The sequence below is a fragment of the Heterodontus francisci genome, chromosome 25, assembly GCF_036365525.1.
Source record: "Heterodontus francisci isolate sHetFra1 chromosome 25, sHetFra1.hap1, whole genome shotgun sequence".
NCBI lineage: Eukaryota > Metazoa > Chordata > Chondrichthyes > Heterodontiformes > Heterodontidae > Heterodontus > Heterodontus francisci.
The window spans coordinates 36,382,450-36,407,455 of NC_090395.1; the positions used below are offsets into that span (position 1 = coordinate 36,382,450).

General features: G+C 43.7%; 1 protein-coding gene across 2 annotated transcripts in view; it reads left to right on the top strand.

The window, feature by feature from the left end:
- Positions 1-25,006, top strand: part of LOC137383822 (signal peptide, CUB and EGF-like domain-containing protein 3) — a 424,809-nt gene that overhangs the window by 326,261 nt on the left and 73,542 nt on the right. For both annotated transcript variants that reach the window (XM_068057091.1, XM_068057092.1), the window contains one exon: positions 18,615-18,731. In XM_068057091.1, coding sequence (XP_067913192.1) covers positions 18,615-18,731 — 117 coding nt within the window. The remainder of the gene's footprint in view (positions 1-18,614; positions 18,732-25,006) is intronic.

The window sequence follows — 25,006 nt, forward strand, 5'->3', positions numbered from 1 at the left end:
TACATATTTTCTTCAAGACATTCAAAACAAGGGAGTGTTGCCCTCATGTAAATGAAAACTGTAGTGATCCTCACAGTCAGCAGCAGCAGAGAGGAATGTGAACCGCAGACAAGACAACAAGGGATTGTGATGCCACGTTTGGAGTCGGGTATGTCAGTGGTTCATCACTCTCACCTAAGTTTAACCTTATTGTAATCTCATTTTTGTTTCAGTAGAGGCGAGATTGCTTGAGGATTACACCTTGATAAAATATTGTGGGTTTATTGTGCATTTAAGCAGGTAAATCAGGTGGGACTATGTAAACAGTTCAAGACTCAACAAAGAAAGCTTCATCAGAAACGCTGACAGAGAGGAGCGTCTCGGTGCACTAATTAAGATGTGATTTGTGACGGGCTCACTGGACTGCGGCCATGCTTTTCTCAAGGAAGACTGAAGAGCTGAGATTTAAACCATTCTTACTTACCCGCAAAATACTTTGATGTGGTCCTTGTGAAGTTGCCTCATTTTCTTCTCAGAATTTGAAGCTGCCCTGTTTTCAGTAAAATAGTCTTATTTGACGCGGTATAGAGTGTAGTATAGCAGGAGAGTTCATTACTTTAGCACTCTTGAAGTAAACTTTGTGTCAATGGTTGCAGCAGAACAGCTTTCAATATACTCTGCTTCTTCACACTGTCTCTAAATACTCTACAGTCTTGTGGGGGATTTTGCTTTTCCAAAATTCTCTCCCAAATCCTGCTTTGTGCTGTTGGACAGTTCCAGAGGGACTCTCTGTTACCGTGTTCAAGCAGTCATTCTCCACGTGTGATCTGCAACATGTAGTGTCAGTGTGCTGTTTGACAATGTGAGGCATCGTTGTGATGTCTGATCCTGTCCAGATCTGGGGAGAGAAGATTTCCTCTGCACTGAGTAGCGACATTGTACATACAAGTTTGCTACACAGAACACAAAGGAATTTGCTTCCTGCCCCTCTCCCTAACCTGATGTGAATGCACACATTTTCCAGCAGTGCTAACCGGATAGCGATCAAAGAGGTCATTTCCCCCTTTCCTAGCTCAGGGAGTTTGCAGCCCCCCAACTGTTGGCTGAAACCAGCTAAATCAACCCAGAGCACTGATTGAACCAAGCGTTTGTTGGTCTGTGTAGCTCAGGATTGCAGCAGGCTGTGAGTTTACCCATTGAACTGTTAGGGGACATCTGCAAATATCTTTTCTATAACCGGTCAAATAATTAAAACACCAAAATGGGCCATCAGTAAATCTGTCTCTCATGTTTCATTTGCATGGACCCATATGTTGGTGTGCAATCCTGTAATGTGATATCACAGCCCAGTTGTCTTATCAGCAGCAACCTTTAAGAATTCCGTTACTTACTGTTAAGTGAAGAGAGTGAATACAGATGCTCTATTAGTGATTGTCACGCGTGGTTGCAGCAGAATCTAAAGAGAACAAATTATTAACCTCACGTTCTCCTCTCACACCAACCCCCACCCAAACTATTATAAGTACTCCTGGAAGAATATTATAGTAGAAATAGTTGCAGTGTTTGCATGATGTGAAGTCGCATTTTGGAATGGGAATGGCCTGTCATGGAAAAATGGAAGTGCACTGTTGCTGGTTACCACACAGGAATGGCACATTGATTTGCTGTGTGAAAAATTCCTGATCTAAGCTTTTAGGAGAAGCTGGTGAGTAAAGGGGTGGAGCTTCCCAGGGGTAAACCGGCCTTCTCTCATTTACCTTCTATTGACCTGGCTAATATTTATCTCTTAACCAACATCACTAAAAACAGACTATACAGTCATTATTACCTTGCCGTTTATGGGAGCTTGCTATGCACAAATTATCTTCTACTTCTCCTAAATTATAACAGTGACTACACTTGGAAAGTGCTTCATTGGCCGTAATGCATTTTGGGATGTCCTGAGGTCATGATAAAAAAAAGACTTGTGTTAATATAGCACCTATCACTACCACCAGACGTCCCGTAAGAACATAAGAAATAGGAGCAGGAGTGAACCACACAGCCCCTCAACCCTGCTTCACCATTCATTACGATCATGGCTGATCTTCTGCCTTAACTTCATTTTCCTGCTCGCTCCCCATATCTCTTGATCCCTGACAGATCAAAAATCTGTCTATCTCAGCCTTAAAAATATTCAACAATGGAGCATCCACAACCATCTCAGGTAGATAGTTCCAAAGATTCATAACACTTTGAGTGAAGAAGTTTCTCCTCCTCTCAGTCCTGAATGATCAAACCCCTTATCCTGAGACTGTGTCCACATGATCCAGATTCCCCAGCCAGGGGAAACAACCTCTCAGTGTCTACCCTATCAAGCCGCTTCATAATCTTGTATGTTTAAATGAGATCACCTCTCATTCTTCTAAGCTCCAGAAAGTATAGGCCCAACTTACTCAGCCTCTCATCATAACACAACTGTCTCATCCCAAAGTATTTTACCAATGAGGTACTTTTGAAGTGTAGTCACTGTTGTAATGTAGAAAATGTATTGAAACATATTAAAGACACTGTATAAATGCAAATCTTTCTTCCTTCTTGACTAACGACTAGGAGTCACCCTCTTACTGGATTTCATGGTGAAGAAGGACCAAAAATAAAATGTTATAAAAGGGGGAGAAAGCAATTAAAAGTTTGAATTTGCACAAATTGCAACCATCCATAGCTATAACGCTGGATTATACAATTCCAAACTTCAGATTTTACTCTCAACTGATCTATGAGCTTGAGTGTTACTGCCAGGGCTGGTCATGTTCAGGTTAGAGAGGGATTTGTAACTAGTCAGGTGGGTGGGAGGGGGAATTCCTTCCTGGACTAATCCTGTCCTTTAATGTGGATCGAACTGTGCCATCTTCTGGTAGCAATGTGGCCATCTGTGCTGATGTTGCTGTAGTTGTGCCATCCCCTCCCCAGTGAACAGCATACCAGGATACATAGCGGGCAGAGGGAAGAAAATGGAGGGGGGAAATTAACCACTAGTTGAGAGAAAACTGCCGAAAATGATTTTGGCGGATATTCTAGTGCAGAAAGGATTTAGATTTTAAAAACTACAAAGGACGTTGAGTGCTTGACTGGCTCACATTAATAAGGAGCTAAATGATGCATGGTCTGTTGTATCGTATTTAATAATTGTCATCACGCAGAGCAGTCAAGCAGCACACAAGCTCATTCCACACACTCCATGCCCTGAGTTATTTAATTGTGTGCTTGTTGTAAATACTCATCTGAGAGATATATGGGCTTCACGGGGAAACATGCATTATCTCAAGCTGTAATCAAACCAGAATATATTTCTGTTTTTTCTGACTCTACTTTGTCTACTGATATAGTTGAGATCCTTATCTCGTAAAAACACCAAACATTAACTCAATGACTTGGTTTACAAGGATGAACTGGAATTGATTCAAGGCAATGTGTTCCAAATAATTCTTCAAAGTGCCATGTCTTCTAAAATGATTTGTTCTTCAGCTTCTTTCGCTGTTTTTAGCATCAGTCATGTGAGTTCTACAGTTAAGATAGAAGGCATTAATGCAACAATAGATATGGGATGCCATCACCTAACATCCACACACGTCACTGGCTATCAGTTGGGATTGGTGTACTGGCTGGTTCAGGAGTACTAGCTGGTTTATTTTTATGTCCTTATCCTAGCCTGGCGGATTGAGGAGCTCTGTAGTGCTTCTGCTAAGATCCACATTTGTCCTCAATTCACCATTTTTTCCATTATTTTCCCCTTTTAAAAATGTTTTACCCTCACCCCTTATTTCTCTTTCTGTTTTCCAATATTTTTTCTGTAATTAATCATAGCCCACCTAGCTGTGGGGTTTGAGACTATCTTCTCCTTCAGCTATTAAGCACAACAGTAGTGGAATCTCAGTGCCTGATGTTTGAATGGAGGACTTTCACTAATGCCATGAATGCTGGGTAACCCGACTTCCATAGTATTGTCTTCCATTCTCTCACTGCCTACTGAAAGAAAGCAAGAGAAATATTAGTAACTGTTGACACAACACATATAGCACAAGGCCATGATCCCTCACCAGGAGTGTGTAGGCCTGGCTATTTGAGCAGGGGATTATGGTGACACAGTAAAACCCACAGTGAAATAATTGACTAACTTTTTTCAGAAGTTTTTAATGAATGCTGCACTTGAAACTTTGATACAATTATATTGAATGTTTTACTTCCTTGGTGGGATGAGAATTATTTTTTAAAAATTAATTCAAATCCTTGCCATAGTGAGCTTGCTTCCCCATGTTCTCTCTTTTCACTTCCCACACCTAAAAAAAACTCTCATTAGCCATTTACAGAGTGGAATCACAAGAGATGGCCCATTCCCTAAAAGTCCGTTAGAGTCCTAAAGTGCTTCAAGTGCCCGTTTCAAATATATTCACTTTCCATTTAACTCCATGATTTGCTGTAGATACCTGGCCTGCAAGGTTTTTGAGTGCTCTGTTATATTTCATCCAAGCCAGTAATTCTCAAAAAACATGAATTTTCTGAGTAGCTTGATGGTCAAAAAGAGGCAAATATTGCAAAATTCCATACATCGCAGCCACTGTACCCCTGTCCTGTGCAAGTCTCTGGCCCAAATGATTTTACTATGCTACTTCTCCATTTCTTTTCAGCAGTACCCTAAAAACCCTTGTTTTTGACTGCGTATTTGGCTCCTTGTTAATCGCCCCACCAAATTTCCAACTTTTGCTGCTCGTTGTCCACTACTCTCCTCCTTACTAAGAGTTTGAGATGTTTCTTTATGTGAAGGACACTACAAATCCAGGTTATTGCTTCTGCTGTTCCCATGTTGGGATTCCGACTGCAAGGACCAAATATACATGGCTTCTATTTTTGCTGCAGCCAACTGCAGTGTGAGCAGAATTTGTTGGTTTTGGAGCAGCATGGCATTTTTGTGGTTAGCCACCTTTTAATGGAAAGTTCCATCCTGCCGACAAGGAAGTAAAAGATTTATTATAATTGCATCAAAGGTTCGAATAACGTGCACATTTAAGGAATAAAATTGGGGAAAAAAACTAATCAAATCCATGTAAAACATGCTGAAAATGTCAGCAGTGTCATTTCACTAAAATCAGCTCTGTCTGATCACCCTGTGGTTCTCATTAACATTGATGGTCATTACACTTCCACAACATAATATATCATAACATTATTTTATATAGGAAAACAGATGGATTAAATGAAAACCAGTGCCCTGTTGTAACATGAGTACATGCTGAGGAATGGAACACATGCTGTACTCCATTAAAGCTAGGGAGGGAGTTTCAAGCCCAAATCCAAACATGAATCAAACTTATATGAGCATAATATCTTTACAAGTGCAGGTGGCAGCAGAATTACCACTATTCAGCCTTAGAGAAAATTGGCCAGCAGCCAAAGGTCGGTATTCAGCAAGAGATAAAGCTCTATATATATATATACATGTTCTTTCTTTCTTTTGGGCCTCCTTATCTCGAGAGACAATGGATACGCGCCTGGAGGTGGTCAGTGGTTTGTGAAGCAGCGCCTGGAGTGGCTATAAAGGCCAATTCTGGAGTGACAGGCTCTTCCACAGGTGCTGCAGAGAAATTTGTTTGTTGGGGCTGTTGCACAGTTGGCTCTCCCCTTGCGCCTCTGTCTTTTTTCCTGCCAACTGCTAAGTCTCTTCGACTCGCCACAATTTAGCCCTGTCTTTATGGCTGCCCGCCAGCTCTGGCGAATGCTGGCAACTGACTCCCACGACTTGTGATCAATGTCACGCGATTTCATGTCACGTTTGCAGACGTCTTTATAACGGAGAAATGGACGGCCGGTGGGTCTGATACCAGTGGCGAGCTCGCTGTACAATGTGTCTTTGGGGATCCTGCCATCTTCCATGCGGCTCACATGGCCAAGCCATCTCAAGCGCCGCTGACTCAGTAGTGTGTATAAGCTGGGGGTGTTGGCCGCTTCAAGGACTTCTGTGTTGGAGATATAGTCCTGCCACCTGATGCCAAGTATTCTCCGAAGGCAGCGAAGATGGAATGAATTGAGACGTCGCTCTTGGCTGGCATACGTTGTCCAGGCCTCGCTGCCGTAGAGCAAGGTACTGAGGACACAGGCCTGATACACTCGGACTTTTGTGTTCCGTGTCAGTGCGCCATTTTCCCACACTCTCTTGGCCAGTCTGGACATAGCAGTGGAAGCCTTACCCATGCGCTTGTTGATTTCTGCATCTAGAGACAGGTTACTGGTGATAGTTGAGCCTAGGTAGGTGAACTCTTGAACCACTTCCAGAGCGTGGTCGCCAATATTGATGGATGGAGCATTTCTGACGTCCTGCCCCATGATGTTCGTTTTCTTGAGGCTGATGGTTAGGCCAAATTCATTGCAGGCAGACGCAAACCTGTCGATGAGACTCTGCAGGCATTCTTCAGTGTGAGATGTTAAAGCAGCATCGTCAGCAAAGAGGAGTTCTCTGATGAGGACTTTCCGTACTTTGGACTTCGCTCTTAGACGGGCAAGGTTGAACAACCTGCCCCCTGGTCTTGTGTGGAGGAAAATTCCTTCTTCAGAGGATTTGAACGCATGTGAAAGCAGCAGGGAGAAGAAAATCCCAAAAAGTGTGGGTGCGAGAACACAGCCCTGTTTCACACCACTCAGGATAGGAAAGGGCTCTGATGAGGAGCCACCATGTTGAATTGTGCCTTTCATATTGTCATGGAATGAGGTGATGATACTTAGTAGCTTTGGTGGACATCCGATCTTTTCTAGTAGTCTGAAGAGACCACGTCTGCTGACGAGGTCAAAGGCTTTGGTGAGATCAATGAAAGCAATGTAGAGGGGCATCTGTTGTTCACGGCATTTCTCCTGTATCTGACGAAGGGAGAACAGCATGTCAATAGTCGATCTCTCTGCACGAAAGCCACACTGTGCCTCAGGGGAGACGCGCTCGGCCAGCTTCTGGAGCCTGTTCAGAGCGACTCGAGCAAAGACTTTCCCCACTATGCTGAGCAGGGAGATTCCACGGTAGTTGTTGCAGTCACCGCGGTCACCTTTGTTTTTATAGAGGGTGATGATGTTGGCATCGCGCATGTCCTGGGGTACTGCTCCCTCGTCCCAGCACAGGCATAGCAGTTCATGTAGTGCTGAGAGTATAGCAGGCTTGGCACTCTTGATTATTTCAGGGGTAATGCTGTCCTTCCCAGGGGCTTTTCCGCTGGCTAGGGAATCAATGGCATCACTGAGTTCCGATTTGGTTGGCTGTATGTCCAGCTCATCCATGACTGGTAGAGGCTGGGCTGCATTGAGGGCAGTCTCAGTGACAGCATTCTCCCTGGAGTACAGTTCTAGGTAGTGCTCAACCCAGCGGTCCATCTGTTAGCGTTGGTCAGTGATTATGTCCCCCGATTTAGATTTGAGGGGGGTGATCTTCTTGATGGTTGGCCCAAGAGCTCTCTTCATGCCATCATACATTCCTCTGATGTTTCCGGTGTCTGAGGCCAGCTGAATATGACTGCATAGGTGTTGCCAGTAGTCGTTTGCGCAACGCCTAGCTGTTCTTTGTGCAGTACTTCTGGCTGCTTTAAGTGCTGCGGATGTTAAATCGCTGGGGGCTTTCTTGTAGTTCAAAAGTGCAATGCGCTTAGCGGCTATGACAGGTTCCAGCTCTTCATTATGAGATTGAAACCAGTCTGCATTTCTCTTCGCACTTTTGCCGTAGGTGGTCAAAGCTGACTCATAGATGGCGTCTCTGATGTGGGCCCACTTGGTCTCAGCATCCCCTGTGGGAGTGTTTTGAAGGGCTGTTACAAGTGAATTTAGAAATTTTTGTAACAGCTGTGGGTGAGAAATTCTGCTCGTGTTGATGCGCGGGTGGCCCTTCTGCTTGGAATGATGCAACTTCTTTGGTCTGAGTCTAACCTTGCTGCACACCAGGGAGTGGTCGGTGTCGCAGTCCGCACTGTGGAAGCTGCGTGTGATTTGAACACTGTTTAAGGCGGCTCGCCTTGTGACAATGAGGTCTAGCTGGTGCCAACGACGTGATCTTGGGTGCCTCCATGAAACCTGGTGACAGGGTTTAGTGTGAAAGAACGAGTTGGTGATGCAGAGGTTATGATAGGTACACAACTCAAGCAGTCTCTGCCCGTTCTCATTCATCCTTCCAACGCCATAGCGCCCAAGGCAGGAGGGCCATGAGTCATGGTCGGCCCCAACCCTGGCATTAAAGTCCCCCAGCAGGAATAGGTGTTCGGTGTTGGGGATGCTGCTAATGATGTTATGGAGTTGTTCATAGAACTGGTCTTTAGCTTCAGGTGCGGAGCAGAGTGTTGGAGCATAGATGCTGAGTAGGTGTACTGGACCAGAGGTGGTGAGCAGTCGGATGGACAGTATGCGTTCCGAGCCATTTGAGGGAGGCTCTATCATGCTGAGCAAGGAGTTTCTGATGGCGAAGCCCACTCCATGCTGTCTTGGTTCTTCAGGATCCCTGCCCTGCCAGAAGAAGGTGTAGTCTTGCTCTGCTAGAGAGCCACTCGCGGGGAGGCGAGTCTCCTGAAGTGCTGCAATGTCCACATTGAATCTACTGAGCTCGTTGTTAATGATGGCGGTCTTCCGAGAATCGTTGATTTGTGTAAGGTCTTCCGACAGGCCAGGACACATAGTTCTGACGTTCCAGCTTGCAAAGCGAAGGGCTGGTACCTTCTTTCCTTTTTTCATGTTGTTTGGTGCGGTGTATCAGTCCACCTTTCGGGCAATGACCCTGAGCTCCAAGCACCCATTGAAGCAGGCAGACTGTGGCGGGACAGAACCTTATTGACCGGGGGCTGCCCGGTTTGAGGCGGGCGGTAGCTGTCCAGTGAGGTGCAATGACCTCTCCCACCGACAAAGGCAACCCGTGGCGCCCAGTTTCTACGCCAATTTATCTGGACTTATAACCCGTAACTGCTGCCTTCCGTGTTGTTTTAGTCGCTGTGAGGCAACTATGGAGTGACCTCTCCATGGCGCATGCCTGGGCAAATTTATGGAGGTTGAGAGTTGCCCAGTCGTCAAAACCCCCCTCTCGGCCTTTCTGGTGGGGTCCAAAGGAGTGCAGGACACGACGTTTGGCACCAGTATGGCTGCAGGAACTGCCGGAAACATGCCAAAGGTGACACATGACCGCCTACGGGGTTCCGCTCCGGATTTTCTGTTAGGGTTTACTCCCTTAGCCTTGGTCTCTCCCGAGACGCCCACAAGGCAGTGGGGTTGTTGGGGCCCCTACACAGGTGTAGGATGGTGCCGGTGGGAGGAGGGGATGCAAGGGGGAGGGGTAGAGGGAGGGGGTGGGGGGGGGGTGCAGGGGAAGGGGGTGCGGGGTGAAGATGGTGCGGGGGGGGGGGCGGGCTGGGACGGGTTTGTGAGGGGGTGAGCTGAGAGGGTGGAGCAGGGAAGGGGACGGGGGTGGGGGGGGGTGGTAGGGGGGTAAAGGGGGGGGGGAGGGGGGGTGGAATCTGGTGCGGGTAATAAGCCATTTCCTCAGTGCCCACCATCGACGTCCGGAAAGCTCATCCACGTCCTTCGGGAGGTGAAGCATCATTTGGCAGACTTAGAGGTGATTACATTTGCGAAGGGTTTTTTTTTTTTGCAGTGGTTTAAATAAAGGCATGCAGCATTGCCGACAGTGCGCTGCAGATGCTCTCCGAGCCATCTCCCGCGGGCGCTTTGAAGTTGCGGCCGGGGGGGCCGTTCGTGGATGTTTTGGGTGTTCGGGGCACCTTTTCACAGGACTTCTCTCGGGTCCCGCAGCTCCTTCTTCACCTCAATGGACTTACCGCATGCCGTGGCTGCAGACACTCTGGACTGTGAAGACAGCAGGATCGGAGATTGAAGTATCGGCAGCTGTGCTCGTCAGTTTCATCCGGATCAATTTCATTGAGAAAACAAAGAGCAGGTGTGGCTGGGGGAGGGCAGTGGGCCCAGGTAACATACACTAAACTAACTGTTAACTTTTAGATAGGGCTAAAATGAACTGATTTAAAGAGCCAGGGGAATTTAAACAGTTTAAGAGGGCAGATTGGGGGAGAAAACGTTAGGGATGGGAGCAGATGGCCATGGATAGAGTTGAACAGCAAGGGAGCTTCCTCGGGAGCTTCCTAGGGAGCTTCCAGCCCAGGAGCCATCTTGAACAACATGTATGTGTACAATATATAGGTACCCATTATTGGCATCAAGTACAGCTCAGCCATTTATAGAACTAAGTCTTCTGTACTCTGTTCCAATAATGTGTTTCAGGACCTTTGAGTAATTTCCCTTACTTCTGCAGTGTGAAGTTTTCCACTTTGAATAGTGGTTATCATTGTGATCTGTCTGAGCTAGGTGGTCAATTTGTGCCAAGTTATGGGCACGTCTGCATCACGATCCCCAGCCACAAGTAACTCGATTTGGACAGTCTCAAACCCATTTCATTTCAACATCTTCCAGGCACCAGAGAGAGGAACTCTTCATATTATTTTGACTTGGAATGCAGGTCCCTGAGGTAAAAGGACAATGTATTGCCTTAGCTTTCATTTTTTTCTGATATGTCCACTCAGGAATTTGTATGCTGTGGTAGGTGATTTGCTCAAGGTCTTGCATCCAATAAGTGAATGAAATGATAGTTTTTTTCCATTGCGTCTACACACACGCACACATGCTCACTCAATAACATTGCCAGTTAATCCAGCTGAAATGCTGGTAGAAATTTCTCTTCAGTTTTTGATCCTGTTGCCATTTGTTATAGTACTAAGGGAGAGCGATGAAACTGGAACATGACTGCCAATTTGTTCACCCACTTTAGTGGGAGGTCCCTGCCAGCTGTACTTGTGGAAAGGAGAATTCGAAATAGAATTGCACTATTCCTACCACTGACTACCAAAGTCAAGCTGCGGTAATACCACTCCTGCCAACTGCTGGTGGGGAAGGAAATTACGTTACGTTCACACAACCCACCTGTGACCACTGACTCACAGAGTATATTTACATGCTGTGACCTCCTGATCCACTAGTCCCATCTGCCCAACTTTACTCATACAAACCAGTGGCTTGGCAGTGTTAAATGTTTGTACACTCTCACAGCATGACAGGGTAAAAATTCATGCCAACTAGACCCCATGTAATGAGACCAAGGGTGTCCTTCAAGGGGAGAGGCACATTCTGCATTTGGGCATTTGTTTACATGGAAGAATTGGGCAGTTTCAGCCACTCTGGCTTTATAGAAGCATCAATGATTCATTGATTCGCCTCGATTGCAAAATGTTATCGGGTGCAGTGAGGAGAAATAAGAGATAAAAATAAATAAATGGGAGTACAAAAACCTCCTGTAAGCAACCCACATCAAAATTCCCCGCTGAACAATCCTTTACAGTCTGCGTTGTGGAGCTGAGCCCAGTTTTGGTTGACTCCACACTGGATTCAATAGCTTTCGTAACCACTGACTGAAACCCAGCCCAACCCATACCTGGAGGCGGATTGATTTTCGGGGAAACAAAAATTGTTTATTGCTAGTGTTAGCAAAGGTGTTTTTAAAGGAGTTCACCTCATGTTAATGGAACTTTCGAGTTCTGACATTGTTCTTAATAAATCAATGATGTAAAAGTAAGAAAGAATGAACTTAGCACCATTCACACCATTGCATTCCTAAGAGCTTTGTGACCAATTATGTACTTTTTTTTCAAGTATAGTCACTGTTGTGATGTCGGGAATTGCAGCAACTAATTTGTGCACAGCAAGCTCCCACAAACGGCAATGAGATTGATGACCAAATAATCTGTTTTAGTGATGTCGGACCGGACACCGGGAGAACTCCCCTGTTCTTTTTCAAAATGGTATTGGTGGGAGACCTCAGTTTAATATTTCATTCAAAAGATGGCATCTCTGACAGTGCAGCACTCCCTCAGTACTGCACTGAGGTTGAGCATCAGTTCTGTGCTCAAGTCCCCAGTGTGCTGCTTGAATCCATGACCTTCTGACTCAGAGGTGAGAGTGCTACGACTGAGCCAAGGCTGGAACATTTGGTTACCTTGTTATATCAGATCATGAGGTAAGGTAGTACCTGGTCAGCATGGCTGGAAACATTTAGTTGTAGTGTCAGAATGATCATTTCAGCAGTTGTATTATGCTTCATAAGGCTAAGACTGTAACAAGAATTGTTCACAAATACTCAGTTTTTTAACAGTACATACCAACATACGAATTAGGAGCAGGAGTAGGGCAATTGGCTCTTTGAGCCTGCTCCACCATTCAATAAGTTCATGGCTGAACTGATTACTCCACATTACCACCTATCCCCGATAACCTTTCACCCCCTTGCTTATCAAGAATCTATCCACCTCTGCCTTAAAAATATTCAAAGACTCTGCTTCCACCGCCTTTTGAGGAAGAGAATTCCAAAGACTCACAACCCTCAGAGAGAAAAAGTTTCTCCTCATCTCTGTCTTAAATGGGCAGCCTCTTATTTTTAGTGACCCCTCGTTCTCGATTCTCCCATAAGAGGAAACATTCTTTTCATATCCACCCTGTCGAGACCCATCAGGATCTTATATGTTTCAATCAAGTCACCTCTTACTCTTCTAAATTCCAGCGGATACACGCCTAGTTCAATCTTTCCTCATAAACCAGCCCGCCCATTCCAGGTATTTGTCTAGTAAACCTTCTCTGTACTGCCTCCAACGCATTTGCATCCTTCCTTAAATAAGAAGACCAGTACTATACACCAATGCCCTGTTTAGCTGAAGCATAACCTCCCTACTTTTGTATTTAATTCCCCTCGCGATAAACTATAACATTCTATTAGCTTTTTTAATTACATGTTGTACCTGCATACCAACCTTTTGCGATTCATGCACTAGAACACCCAGATCCCTCTGCATCTCAGAGCTCTGCAATCTCTCATCATTTAGATAATATGCTTCTTTTTTATTCTTCCTGCCAAAGTGGACAATTTCACACTTTCCCATATTATACTCTATTTGCCAGGTCTTTGCCCACTCACTTAATCTATCTATATCCCTTTGTAGCCCCCTTATGTCCTCTTCACAGGTTACTTTCCTGCCTATCTATGTGTCATCAGCAAATTTAGCAACCATACCTTCAGTCCCTTCATCTAAGTCATTCATATAAATTGTAAAAAGTTGAGGCCATAGCACAGATCCCTGTGGCACACCACTCGTTACATCTTGCCAACAAGAAAATTACCCATTTATGCCTACTCTCTGTTTCCTGTTAGCTAGCCAATCTTCTATCCATGCCAATATGTTACCCCTACACCATGAGCTTTTCTTTTCTGCAATAACCTTTGATGTGGCACCTTATCAAATGCCTTCTGGTAATCTAAGTGCAATACATCCACCGATTCTCCTTTATCCACAGCACATGTAACTCCCTCAAAGAACTCTAATAAATTGATTAAACATGATTTCCCTTTCACAAAACCCATGTTGACTCTGCCTGATTACTAGGGCGGCACAGTGGCGCAGTGGTTAGCACTGCAGCCTCACAGCTCCAGGGACCCGGGTTCGATTCCGGGTACTGCCTGTGTGGAGTTTGCAAGTTCTCCCTGTGTCTGCGTGGGTTTTCTCCGGGTGCTCCGGTTTCCTCCCACAAGCCAAAAGACTTGCAGGTTGACAGGTAAATTGGCCGTTATAAATTGTCACTAGTATAGGTAGGTGGTAGGGCAATATAGGGACAGGTGGGGATGTTTGGTAGGAATATAGGATTAGTATAAATGGGTGGTTGATGTTCGGCACAGACTCGGTGGGCCGAAGGGCCTGTTTCAGTGCTGTATCTCTAATCTAATCTAATCTAACCTTGATTTTTTCTAAATGCCCTGCTATAATGTCTTTAATAATAGCTTCTAACATTTTCTCTAAGACAGATGTTAAGCTAACTGGCCTGTAGTTTCCTGCTTTCTGTCTCCCCTTTTTTGAATAAAGGAGCTACATTCGCTATTTTCCAATCTAACGGAACCTTCCCCGAGTCTAGGGAATTTTGGAAAATTAAAACTAACGCATCACTTCTTTTAACACTGTTGGATGAAGTCCATTAGGACCCGGGGACTTGTCAGCACGCAGCTCCAACAATTTGTTCAGTCCCACTTCCCTGGTGATTGTAATTTTCTTGAGTTCCTCCCTCCCTTCCATTTCATGACTTACCACTAATACTGCGATATTATTTGTATCCTCAATAGTGAAGACCGATGCAAAATATCTGTACAATTCATCTGCCATCTCCTTATTATCCATTATTAATTCCCCAGACTTACTTTCTATGGGACTAATGCTCACTTTGTTAACTCTTCTTTTTTAAATATCTATAGGAACTCTTACTATGTCTTTATATTTCTAGCAACTTTCTCTCGTACTCTAATTTTACCTTCCTTATCAATCTTTTAGTCGTTCTTTGCTGTTTTTTATATTCTGTCCAATCATCTGACCTGCCTCCCATTTTTGTACAATTATAGGCTTTTTCTTTAAGTTTGATACTATCTTTAACTGATTTAGTTAACCACGGATGGTGGGTCCCAGCTTTGGAATTTTTCTTTCTCGTTGAAATGTATCTATTCTGTGTATTCTGAAATATCCCCTTAAATGTCTGCCACTGCATCTCTATTGACCTATCCCTTAACCTAATTTGCCAGTTCACTTTAGCTAGCTCTGTTTTCATGCCCTCATAATTGCCATTATTTAAGTTTCAAATACTAGTCTTGGATCCACTCTTCTCTCCCACCAACTGAATGTAAATTTTAATCATATTATGATCGCTGCTACCTAAGCGCGCCTTAACTATGAGGTCATTAATTAATCCTATCTCATTGCACAATACCATTGCAGGTCTAGTATAGTCTGCTCTCTGGTTGGCTCCAGAACGTATTATTCCAAGAAATTATCCGGAAAACATTCTATGTAGTCCTCTTCTAGGCTACCTCTGCCCATCTGATTTTTCCAGTTTATATGTAAGTTAAAATCCCCCTAATTATCGCTGTACCTTTCTAACAAGCTGCCATTATTTCTTCCTTTATACCCTGTCCTACAGTGTGGTTAATGTTAGGTGGCCTGTACACCACTCCCACAAGTGACTTCTGGCCTTTATGATTTCTCATCTCTACCCAAATTGCTTCTACATCCTGGGATCTCCTGAACCTAGGTCATCCCTCTCTATTGCACTAATAACATCATTAATTAACAGAGCTACCCCTCCACCTTTTCCTCGCTTCCTGTCCTTCCTAAATGCCATGTACCCTTCAATATTCATGTCCCAAACTATGTTGTCCTGCCGCCATGTCTCTGTAATGGCTATCAGATCGTACTTACTTATTTCTATTTGCACTCTCAGTTCAGATGTTTTGTTTTGAATGCTATGTGCATTCAGATATAAAGCCTTCAGTTTTGTCTTTTTATTATTTTTGTAACCTCTAGCCTTATCTGTTGATTTACTCTTAGATTTGTACACTCTGTCCCTTCCTGTCGCAGTCTGTTTATCATTTCCCATATTAATACCGTACTCTCTTGTCTTGGCTCTACTCCTTGATTTACCATATCTTCCCAAATTTGATCCCTGCCCCCACTATTCAATTTAAAACCCTCTCTACTTCCCTAGTTATGCGGCTCGCTGGAACGCCAGCCCTATCAAGGTTCAGGTGCAGACCGTCCCAACAGCCACCACTTTCCCCAGTACTGGTGCCAGTGCCCCACGAACCGGAACCCACTTATACTCCACCAGTCTTTGAGCCACGCATTAATTTCTCTAATCTTATTTGCCCTATGCCAATTTGCATGTGGCTCAGGTAATAACCTTTGAGATTCTGCTTCTTAATTTGGCGCTTAGTTCCGCATACTGATTATGCAGAACCTCTTTCCTTGTCCTGCCTATGTCATTGCTACCTACATGAACCACGACGACTGGATCCTCCCCCTCCCACTGTAAGTTCCTCTCCGGCCCTGAGCAGATGTCCCAAACCCTGGCACCGGGCAGGCAACACAACCATCTGGACTCTCGCTTTTTGCTCCAGAGAACATTGTCAATCCCCCTAACTATATTGTCCCCTACTCCTACTACATTCCTTTTTTCTCCCGCCACTTGAATAGCTTCCTGTACCATGGTGCCATGGTCAAGCTGCTCATCCACCCTGTAGCCCTCACTCTCATCCAAACAAGCTGAAAGAACCTCAAACCTGTTGGTCAATCACAAAGGCTGAGGCACCTGCACTGCTGCCCTCTGGGTCCCCTTAACTGCCTCAGCTGCAACTACACTCTCCTGTCCCTGACCACTGATCAAATCAGAAGACCCTATCCTAAGGGGTGTGACCGCCTCCTGGTACAAAATATTCAGGTAACTTGCCCCCTCCCTGATGTGTTGCAGTGTCTGCAGCTCGAACTCCAGTTCAATGACTCTGAGCCGAAGCCCTTTGAGCTGCAAACACTTACTGCAGACATGTTTGCCCTAGAACACACTGGCATCCAGGAGCTCCCACATGCTGCAGCCGAGACACATCACCTGTCCTGCCATCCTTAATGTGTTGTAATTAACTACTTAATTATTTTATTCAATTATTTATTTTATTTTCCTTTTTGATGTACTTTATTAAGCTTACCATTAGTTCCTTTACTATTTTAAACATTAGGATTAGAATGGACCTTAATCACTTGCCAGATACTTACCAGGCAGCTTCTTCCCAAACCAATCACCTCCCTGCTTGCCTGTGATGTTTGATGCTATGTTTGATTTAAATTAAATTAAAAGCTTACCTGTGTACTCACCCCGGCGGCTCTCTGTTTCCCTGCTTTCACTATAATCTTACCATGTGCCAGCTGTGGTCGAGTGTCCAGCTGAGGCAGGCCACTGTCTTAAGCAAGTCCTATCTGCAAGAAAGGGCAGAAAACGATGGAGATTTCAATAGTTCCTATAAGCATTTTTGTTTCATATTATCTAGATTCTAGATATTTGAATAGAAAAGAACAGATCAGAGTGTAACATCCTGACAGCAGTATCACAGTACGTGTACCAGGATTGTTCCTAGATTGCCTTGGACTCTCCATTGTTCTTGACTTCAGGAAGATCAACTAATATGGGGTGGCACAGTGGCGCAGTGTTTAGCACCGCAGCCTCACAGCTCCAGGGACCCGGGTTCAATTCTGGGTACTGCCTGTGCGGAGTTTGCAAGTTCTCCCTGTGTCTGCGTGGGTTTTCGCCGGGTGCTCCGGTTTCCTCCCACAGCCAAAGACTTGCAGGCTGATAGGTAAGTTGGCCATTGTAAGTTGCCCCTAGTGTAGGTAGGTGATAGGGAATATAGGATTACTGCAGGGTTAGTATAAATGGGTGGTTGTTGGTCGGCACAGACTTGGTGGGCCGAAGGGCCTGTTTCAGTGCTATATCTCTAAATAAAAAATAAAATAAGTATGTACAACCTTATCAGCAACTTTTCATCAATATCTGAAAGAAAACAGTTTAACCAATTTAAAGATCCCTTTATAATGTTGTGGGAAATCCGCTATTCACCTTTTGGATTGGAAAGTAACAGCAAAAAACAAAAGAGTTTGATGCTTCTTGTTTATGTGGGGTTTGTTTTTGTGTAGCGGCAAGGTATTTTGCCAGACTTTGTCTCCTCCTGTAAGATACAGTATGAGAGACCATTTGACTGCTTCTTGCATCACTGACACTTAGCTTGTTCTGGTAATATTGCTCTTTGAGGTTCAAATGAAGCAATGGGAGCTGCACTGTCAGAGAAGTTTCTTAAAGGATGACACTTGGCCATTTCTTAGTTTTAAATTCTTCGGTTTCAATCTTTCCTCTTTGTGCACTCGCAAATGGAAAATATGGATACAGAGCGTCAAGCCTAAGTGGGCAAGTATCTGTCCTTACGTTAAAATATCATTATCCCACCAGATGAGAAGCAGGCTCACAAAAGCAAAATTCTACAAATGATGGGAAGAAATAAAAACTGAAAATAGCAAGTCGGGCAGCATCTGTGGAGAGGGAAAGAGTTAACATTATAGACCGATGACCTTTTTGGAAAAATGTTTTTCATTATCAAAACAGATGTGACGGAGAAATTGAGAGAATGGAATAGAGCCCTTACAAAAGGTTGGGTGTGAGGAAGCGTAGTCAGGGCAGGTGTGGGAGTCAGTGGGCTTATAGTGGATATTGGTGGATAACCGACCCCCAGAAATAGAAACAGAGAAGTCAAGGAAGAAAAGGGAAGAGTCATTAACCTGAAATGAGAAGCAGGTATTGGTGTGCACCTCAGCAGCTGTTTTAGGAGTTGCACACAGGAGAAGTGAGGCTTGAGTCTCTACATTTGTATCATGTTATATCCACTGCAGCACACTACCCCCACTTTCAATTTTTTCTTCTATGAGCAAATAGTTGGTTTAGCACCTTTAAATCATTAGTGACTCCCATCTGCAACTCGTAGTTATAAATAGACTCTGTATATGGTGCACATGTCTGTGGCATGTTTCTGATTCGTGTGCATGCATTCAGACTATCACAGTCTGAGAGACATGGACTCTGCACCAATCCTTTGCAATGATGTGGGATATTCAGCGTTTTAGATGAGCCCAGGCTAAAAATGTACAGTTCCGTGATCTATTTCCCTTTTTTGCTTTTAGATATTGATGAATGCTCCTTTGACAGAACATGTGATCACATCTGTGTGAACTCCCCTGGCAGCTTTGAATGTTTTTGCCACAAGGGTTACACGTTATATGGCCTGACGCACTGTGGAGGTAGGTGGATGCTATCGATTTTCTCTTTGTTCCAAAATGAGCTGGAATGAACACTCAGTAACGCAGGAAACTGGGGATGAGCGAAGTCGTATGACAGTATGGCAGTTTGGTAAATCCGGACCATCCCATATGGGCTTGCTTATATAAGGGGATACCATGGATTGAATTCTGTTAATTTGTTGCATTATTAAATAGCCTTATGCTGATTATGGTTCTATACCCTATCAAATCCGCAGCACACAGTCTGTACTCTGTTGGCTATGCAACTGTAGAAACAGACCATATCCTGAGAAATGCAATGCACTGCTAACTGATTTCAGTGTTCCATGTGCAGGAGGCAGGCAGTTGACACAATGCCATAGTATCTCACTACAAGCTGGATTGTCCATGAAAAGATACATGTCCCTCAACTGGGCGGGTCTCTGAGGTGACATTAGAGCCATGTTTGCACTTTAAGGCTGTGTAACAGAACACTGCCTGTGTGCACTCACTTGACATTTTCCCCCCTCCAATTTGCACTTGTTACCGATCATTCCATGGCTGGAAAATTTGGGAAATGGTTTATTTACTTGTCCCTGATAATGACACCCTTGATCCCACAAGAGCTATGTGACGGTGGCCTGGATATCTCTCTCATTGATTTGTTTTGGGTTTCTTTTCCTTTGCGGAAGTGCCTGGTTTCCCCTCAGCATCGTCTAATGGCACAGAGCTGTGCTATTATGGTTGTTGTGTTATAATTTTGTAATCAACCCTATTGGGCAGGGCACTGCTGTAGCAAGCCAAGCTACTACCCCGGTCACAATTCTGAATTTTATTTATTTAGAGATACAGCACTGAAACAGGCCCTTCGGCCCACCGAGTCTGTGCCAACCATCAACCACCCATTTACACTAATCCTACATTAATCCCATATTCCTACCACATCCCACCTTCCCTCAATTCCCCTACCACCAACCTACACTAGGGGCAATTTATAATGGCCAATTTACCTATCAACCTGCAACTCTTTGGCTGTGGGAGGAAACCTGAGCACCCGGTGGAAACCCACGCGGTCACAGGGAGAATTTGCAAACTCCACACAGGCAGTACCCAGAATCAAACCCGGGTTGCTGGAGCTGTGAGACTGCAGTGCTAACCACTGCGCACTCTGTAACAATACAGAGTGAATAAATAAAGGTGGTGATGGAAGCAGTTTCAATAGTATCTTTCAAAAAGGAATTGGATATATTCTTGAAAAGGACAAATTTGCTGGGCTATGGGGAAAGAGCAGGAGAGTGGGATCAATTTGATCTTTCTTTCAAAGAGTTAACATAGACCTGATGGGTCGAATGGCCTCCTTCTGTTCTGCAAGATTCTATGATAGTTCTTTCAACCTGATACAAGCTCATGAACAGGCCATTCAGTCAATCCAACTCACGCTGTCATCAAATTTTCAGTACTCAACATGTTTTTTTTTATTGCACATATAATCCTGTCCTATTCCATTACTGTTGAGAAATGGCTGTTCCAATGTTGGAAGAATATGAAAAGTTGCACTGCATTAGTCATACCCATTGTTCCTTGAAGTTTGTTCCTGGCAAGTGGGTAACAGTGGCAATGTTTATTGCTCTTTTCTAAATGTCCTAAGGACAGGGAAGTGGACTCACATGTAGACTGGATAGGCTTCCCTTTCCTGAAGCACATCCATGAAGCAGGTGGGTTTTTTACGACAATCTGGCAGTCTTCATAGTCGTTTTCTGGATGCTCATTGCATGTAGTACTTGCTCTTTCTGTCTACTTAGTGTTTGTACATACTTGAGCTCCACACACAACGCAAGAGGCCAAGTAGCCCAAGTTTGTAGAACTTGTTATGTTATCATGTCACTCCATTTCATAATCCTCACAATCCAGTGTGTTATGTGCATCACCTGGACATCCTTTACAACACCTTGTCAACCTTTTAAAACAAAAATGTACTTTTTTCTGCAGCTTAATTTATAGAAATTCTAAGTTTGCATTTTCAGTTTAATCAGAGAGCTCAAGTATTTCAGAATGTGCTAACCTTTGTTCCTCCATTTTGTTATGTGTTGTGATGGTGGCTACAAAATGAAGGAGCAGAGCTTAGCATTTCAGTTTCTAAATTGTGTTTAAAATAACTGGAATTTGTATTGACCCTGATGAGTTTTACATTAATATGGAATGTCTAGGCAGCTATTGTTACAAGTACTTAGAATGTCTTTTGTATAGCAGCGACCATATTACTAAAATGCTGATAATGCTATATGGGATTAGAATAGATAGGTGCTTGATGGGCCGAAGGGCCTGTTTCTGTGCTGTATGACTCTATGACTCACTTACAAATGGCTACCATGATGTCCGAATAGCTGCCTGAAAGGTTTCCTCTGTATAGTATGGAAAAAAAAGTTCTAGGTTCCTATACAATGAATTTTAATTGGACAAATTGTATGTAATCAGTAACAGAATAGAAAATGTACTTTAAAAGTTGTGGCAACAGTTTAATTCTGAAAGGCCAGAGCAGACCATGACTTTACACATTGAAGCAGAAAGTCTCTATTTTTCTCCATGTTTATGCTTCTAATAGCGCAATAAATAAATAAAAAATGTGGTCAGTAATATCTGATAACTCCAGCATTTCTGAACTTGTGCCTTTAAGATTGAAATGCTTGTTTAGTGTTGCCACTTCAAAAGGTGAGTTGAAATGCAGTTTGAGACTTGTAGGGGGAAGGTTCTCATGACTGGCAGCTAAAATGCTTCACAACAAGCAGTGTTGTGTTTCTGCTCTAGCTGTGAGATAAGAAGAGGGTTTCTGAAAATGCTGCCATATGGAACTTGAACAAAGATCAAAATACATATTAACCACAGTAATGCACATTAAAGCAACAGTAGCCTTTTGATGACTGATGAAATTAAATCTGATATTCATACAAAACCGCTTGTCATGTACATCGGCTTAGCCACAACATTCCCAACTTATAACCCTTCAAGGACTAAAGGTCGTGTATTTTCAGAGAAATTCATTGTTCATTGTTTACTTTAAAAGAAAATAAGGTTGAATATTATAGAACTGATGTAAGACGCAAAGAAAACCAAATCCAGACATATTGTTCACATAAAAGACCAAAGAATTATTTCCAGCTCATCTCCTTAATAGTATTAGTGCCATAATCCAGGACTCCAAATGTGCTGTGCAACATGTAACTCAAGTGATTAAATTTACACAATGAGTTGTTACAACACAGAGTGTTTCGTGACCCAGAATAGTTGAGCCAGCAACCATCACATCTTATAAGGAAAGAGTGGAGAAACTGTTGAAACAAAGGAAGTTACAGAGCAATGGAGAAGCAGCAGCGTAGTTTAGGTTTCTGTAACAGAGCCCACTTAGCTATGATGGGCCAAATGGCGGCCTTCTTCACTGCAACCTTCTGTGATTCCAATTCCACTCTATTCTTCCCAACCCCATTCCCCTCTGTTAGAAATGCACAGAAGCTCCCTGGTTATAAATGGATAAATGTGCTGCTTGGTGGAGGATTAAATCATACAGACCACAAGGAGCCCAAATTCAACCTTGGTGCTGAGATAGCTCATATCAAATGAGACGGTGGTCAGCTGCCACAGTTGGCCTCAGTGCCAACCTCCAGGGTTCAGGAGGGGCAATTCAGCCTAGGTTCCAACTTCTGACTCAGTGGCCACAGTCCCTCCTCAGCACTCACCGAACAAGGAAGTGTTTTCAACACCCAAGTGTCCTTCTCAATAGCCAGCTATAATTAATTAATTTTCCATTGTTTTGGTCTCCGAGAGATTTTCCAATCATGCATGGTAATCACCATTCGTCTTGTCATGCAGGCCACCACCTGCCAAGAATGAGGCATATTAATTTTGTTATATGAACATTGATTTTAAACTTGCTGGGAAGAAGAGAAGGCCAGTTACAAGGGCTGCCAGACACTTAGCTGAAAAACATTTGCATACTAACAGACAGTGCTTGTGGAGACAAAAGGACCATTCCTTGACACATTCAGGCCACAATGGGTTTTGATCACCAGGTGTTGAAGGTATAAGGAAGAGCATTCCAGAGACTGCTAAGGTGATACAATCCACAAAAGCCAGGACTGGTTAAACCAGCTGGTCACATGACTAACTGGCTGGTCCAGGGTTTTTTGAACTAGCCGTGGAGTTTTTGAACTCAGAAAGACTGTTTGCTCCTGGAGTGAGAAGACCTCTCCTGTCTGCCCTCATCTCTTTCTCACAAGCCTCTGGACCCACTGAGGACACATGAACTTCAGGAGAGAAAAGTCTCCTACATCGAACAAGGTTTAAGAAGAATACTGGGCCCCAATGAAAAGCAAGACATACCGACAATCAAGGACTTTACAGCAAGCTCAAAGAACAGTAACCAAAACCATATTCAGATATTGCCTCAAACTTTTCCCCTTCATTTCTTCTGCTCTTTTTTGTCTCTATATGCATGTATGTATCGCGTATGCATGCTAGCTTGGGCACGTCGCATATCCGTAGGCGTTAACCGAATTAGAGTTTAAGTTTAATTAAGTTCGACCTTTTCTCTTTAGACCTAAGAAAACCTGTTTGGCTAGTTTCTTTGCCTTATAATTGGAAGTTAGTGAACAAGGATTGACTAAGGGGGAGCTAAAAAAACGGTGTGTTTAAAATTAAACCCTGTTACTGTAAGACCAGGTGAAGGCTGAGAGGGAACCCTAGACCCCTTTCTCACCGGGTCATAACAGTCTGCTTACCATTCCACAACTCAGCATAGTGCAGACTTGGGAAGTAAAATGCTTCAAGGTACAAGGTCCAGAGAGATGGTAAAATTAAATTAAGCTCAATGACCCATTAGGATTGGCTAGCACTCGCATGTTTTTTATTTTTCTAATATTACCGAAGCTGCACTGATTGTATCAAGTGTCTCTCATCAGTTTCAGTGTTCTGTGTGTTTTGCTTAGTGCTGAATAAAAAGCAGCTTACAATTCCTACTGACCTTCACCTGGCTCAGTGTTAACTTGGAGAAGTTGAAGCAGTACATATGCTTAAGGCACAGAAATTTCATCCAGGTCACAGGGGTGTCCCACTGCTGCAAAAATAGGTATGGGGAACAGGAGTTAACCTCCGTTTAAAAATGATCAGACCATATAAGAGAGCAACTGGCACCACTGTACTCGCAACAGTAATCCCAAATTCATAACACCCACCAAGCAAGGAAGCATTCAGCATGCCAGCATGAATGTTACAAGCTAAAGGGAGCTGTAGTGACAAATGGGGCAACTCTCCCAACAGTACAGGGCAACTGATTGCACTTTTGTCCATCTTTACGGATGATAAACACTAACTGACTGTGTAAAACACAGATTTTTATGAGGCACAGCAAAGGTATTAAGGATTACAAAACCAAATCAGGCAGCTGAAGTTAAGATACACATCAGCCAGGATCTAATTGAATGATGGAACAGGCTGAGGGGCTGAATGGCTTACTCCAGTTCATATGTGTGGCCCTTGAGTCCTGGATGGTTTTGAAGTGAACTAGACAATTCCAGTTGCTTTTTTCTGATCCCTATTATGAAATTCCTCACCTCTGCCTTGCACAGCCAGTCAGTCCAGGTGAGAACTTCTAAAACTCACCCAACTGAGTCAAGCAAGTTAGAATGATGTGGGATTATAACTAAAAATATTCTCAATGGGACAGACCAATTGATCTACCAATGTTCCCTACCAGCATGTAGAATGGTTAAACTGCAGAATGCTCTAAGGCTGGGTTCTGAGTGAAACTGTCTTGTGTTAAGTCTGAGAACCCAGATATTGTACCATTTGCTTCAACACAATTCTTACTCTTTAATAATATGCTGTGGGGTGAATGAAGGCCCAGAAATCTTATCGTGGCCATTACAACAGTCTTCAAAAGCAAGGTCAGCTTAGATCAGGTGACAAGAGTGCCAGAGAAAAATAATTGTGACTGAAGTCCTTGGCTCTTTCTTATCATTGTTGGAAAGGGCCAGGGACACAGAAAAGTAATTGACTCCCTTACATTGAAGGGAATCTTTAGCGCTCAGTACATTACAGACTGAAAAAGACTATTGCATAGGGTTAATAGATTGGGCACAATGAAATCTGAGAACGCTTTTAATCCAGTTTCCCATAAGGTGTTGACAGACTGAAGTAACTGTGACTAATGAACGTGCTTTAGGAATGCTGACTTAATTTCTGGCTTAAGCCTTTCACTCTCCTGAACAGATTGAGGTTCTGCCTTAAACAGTTCCACATTGCTG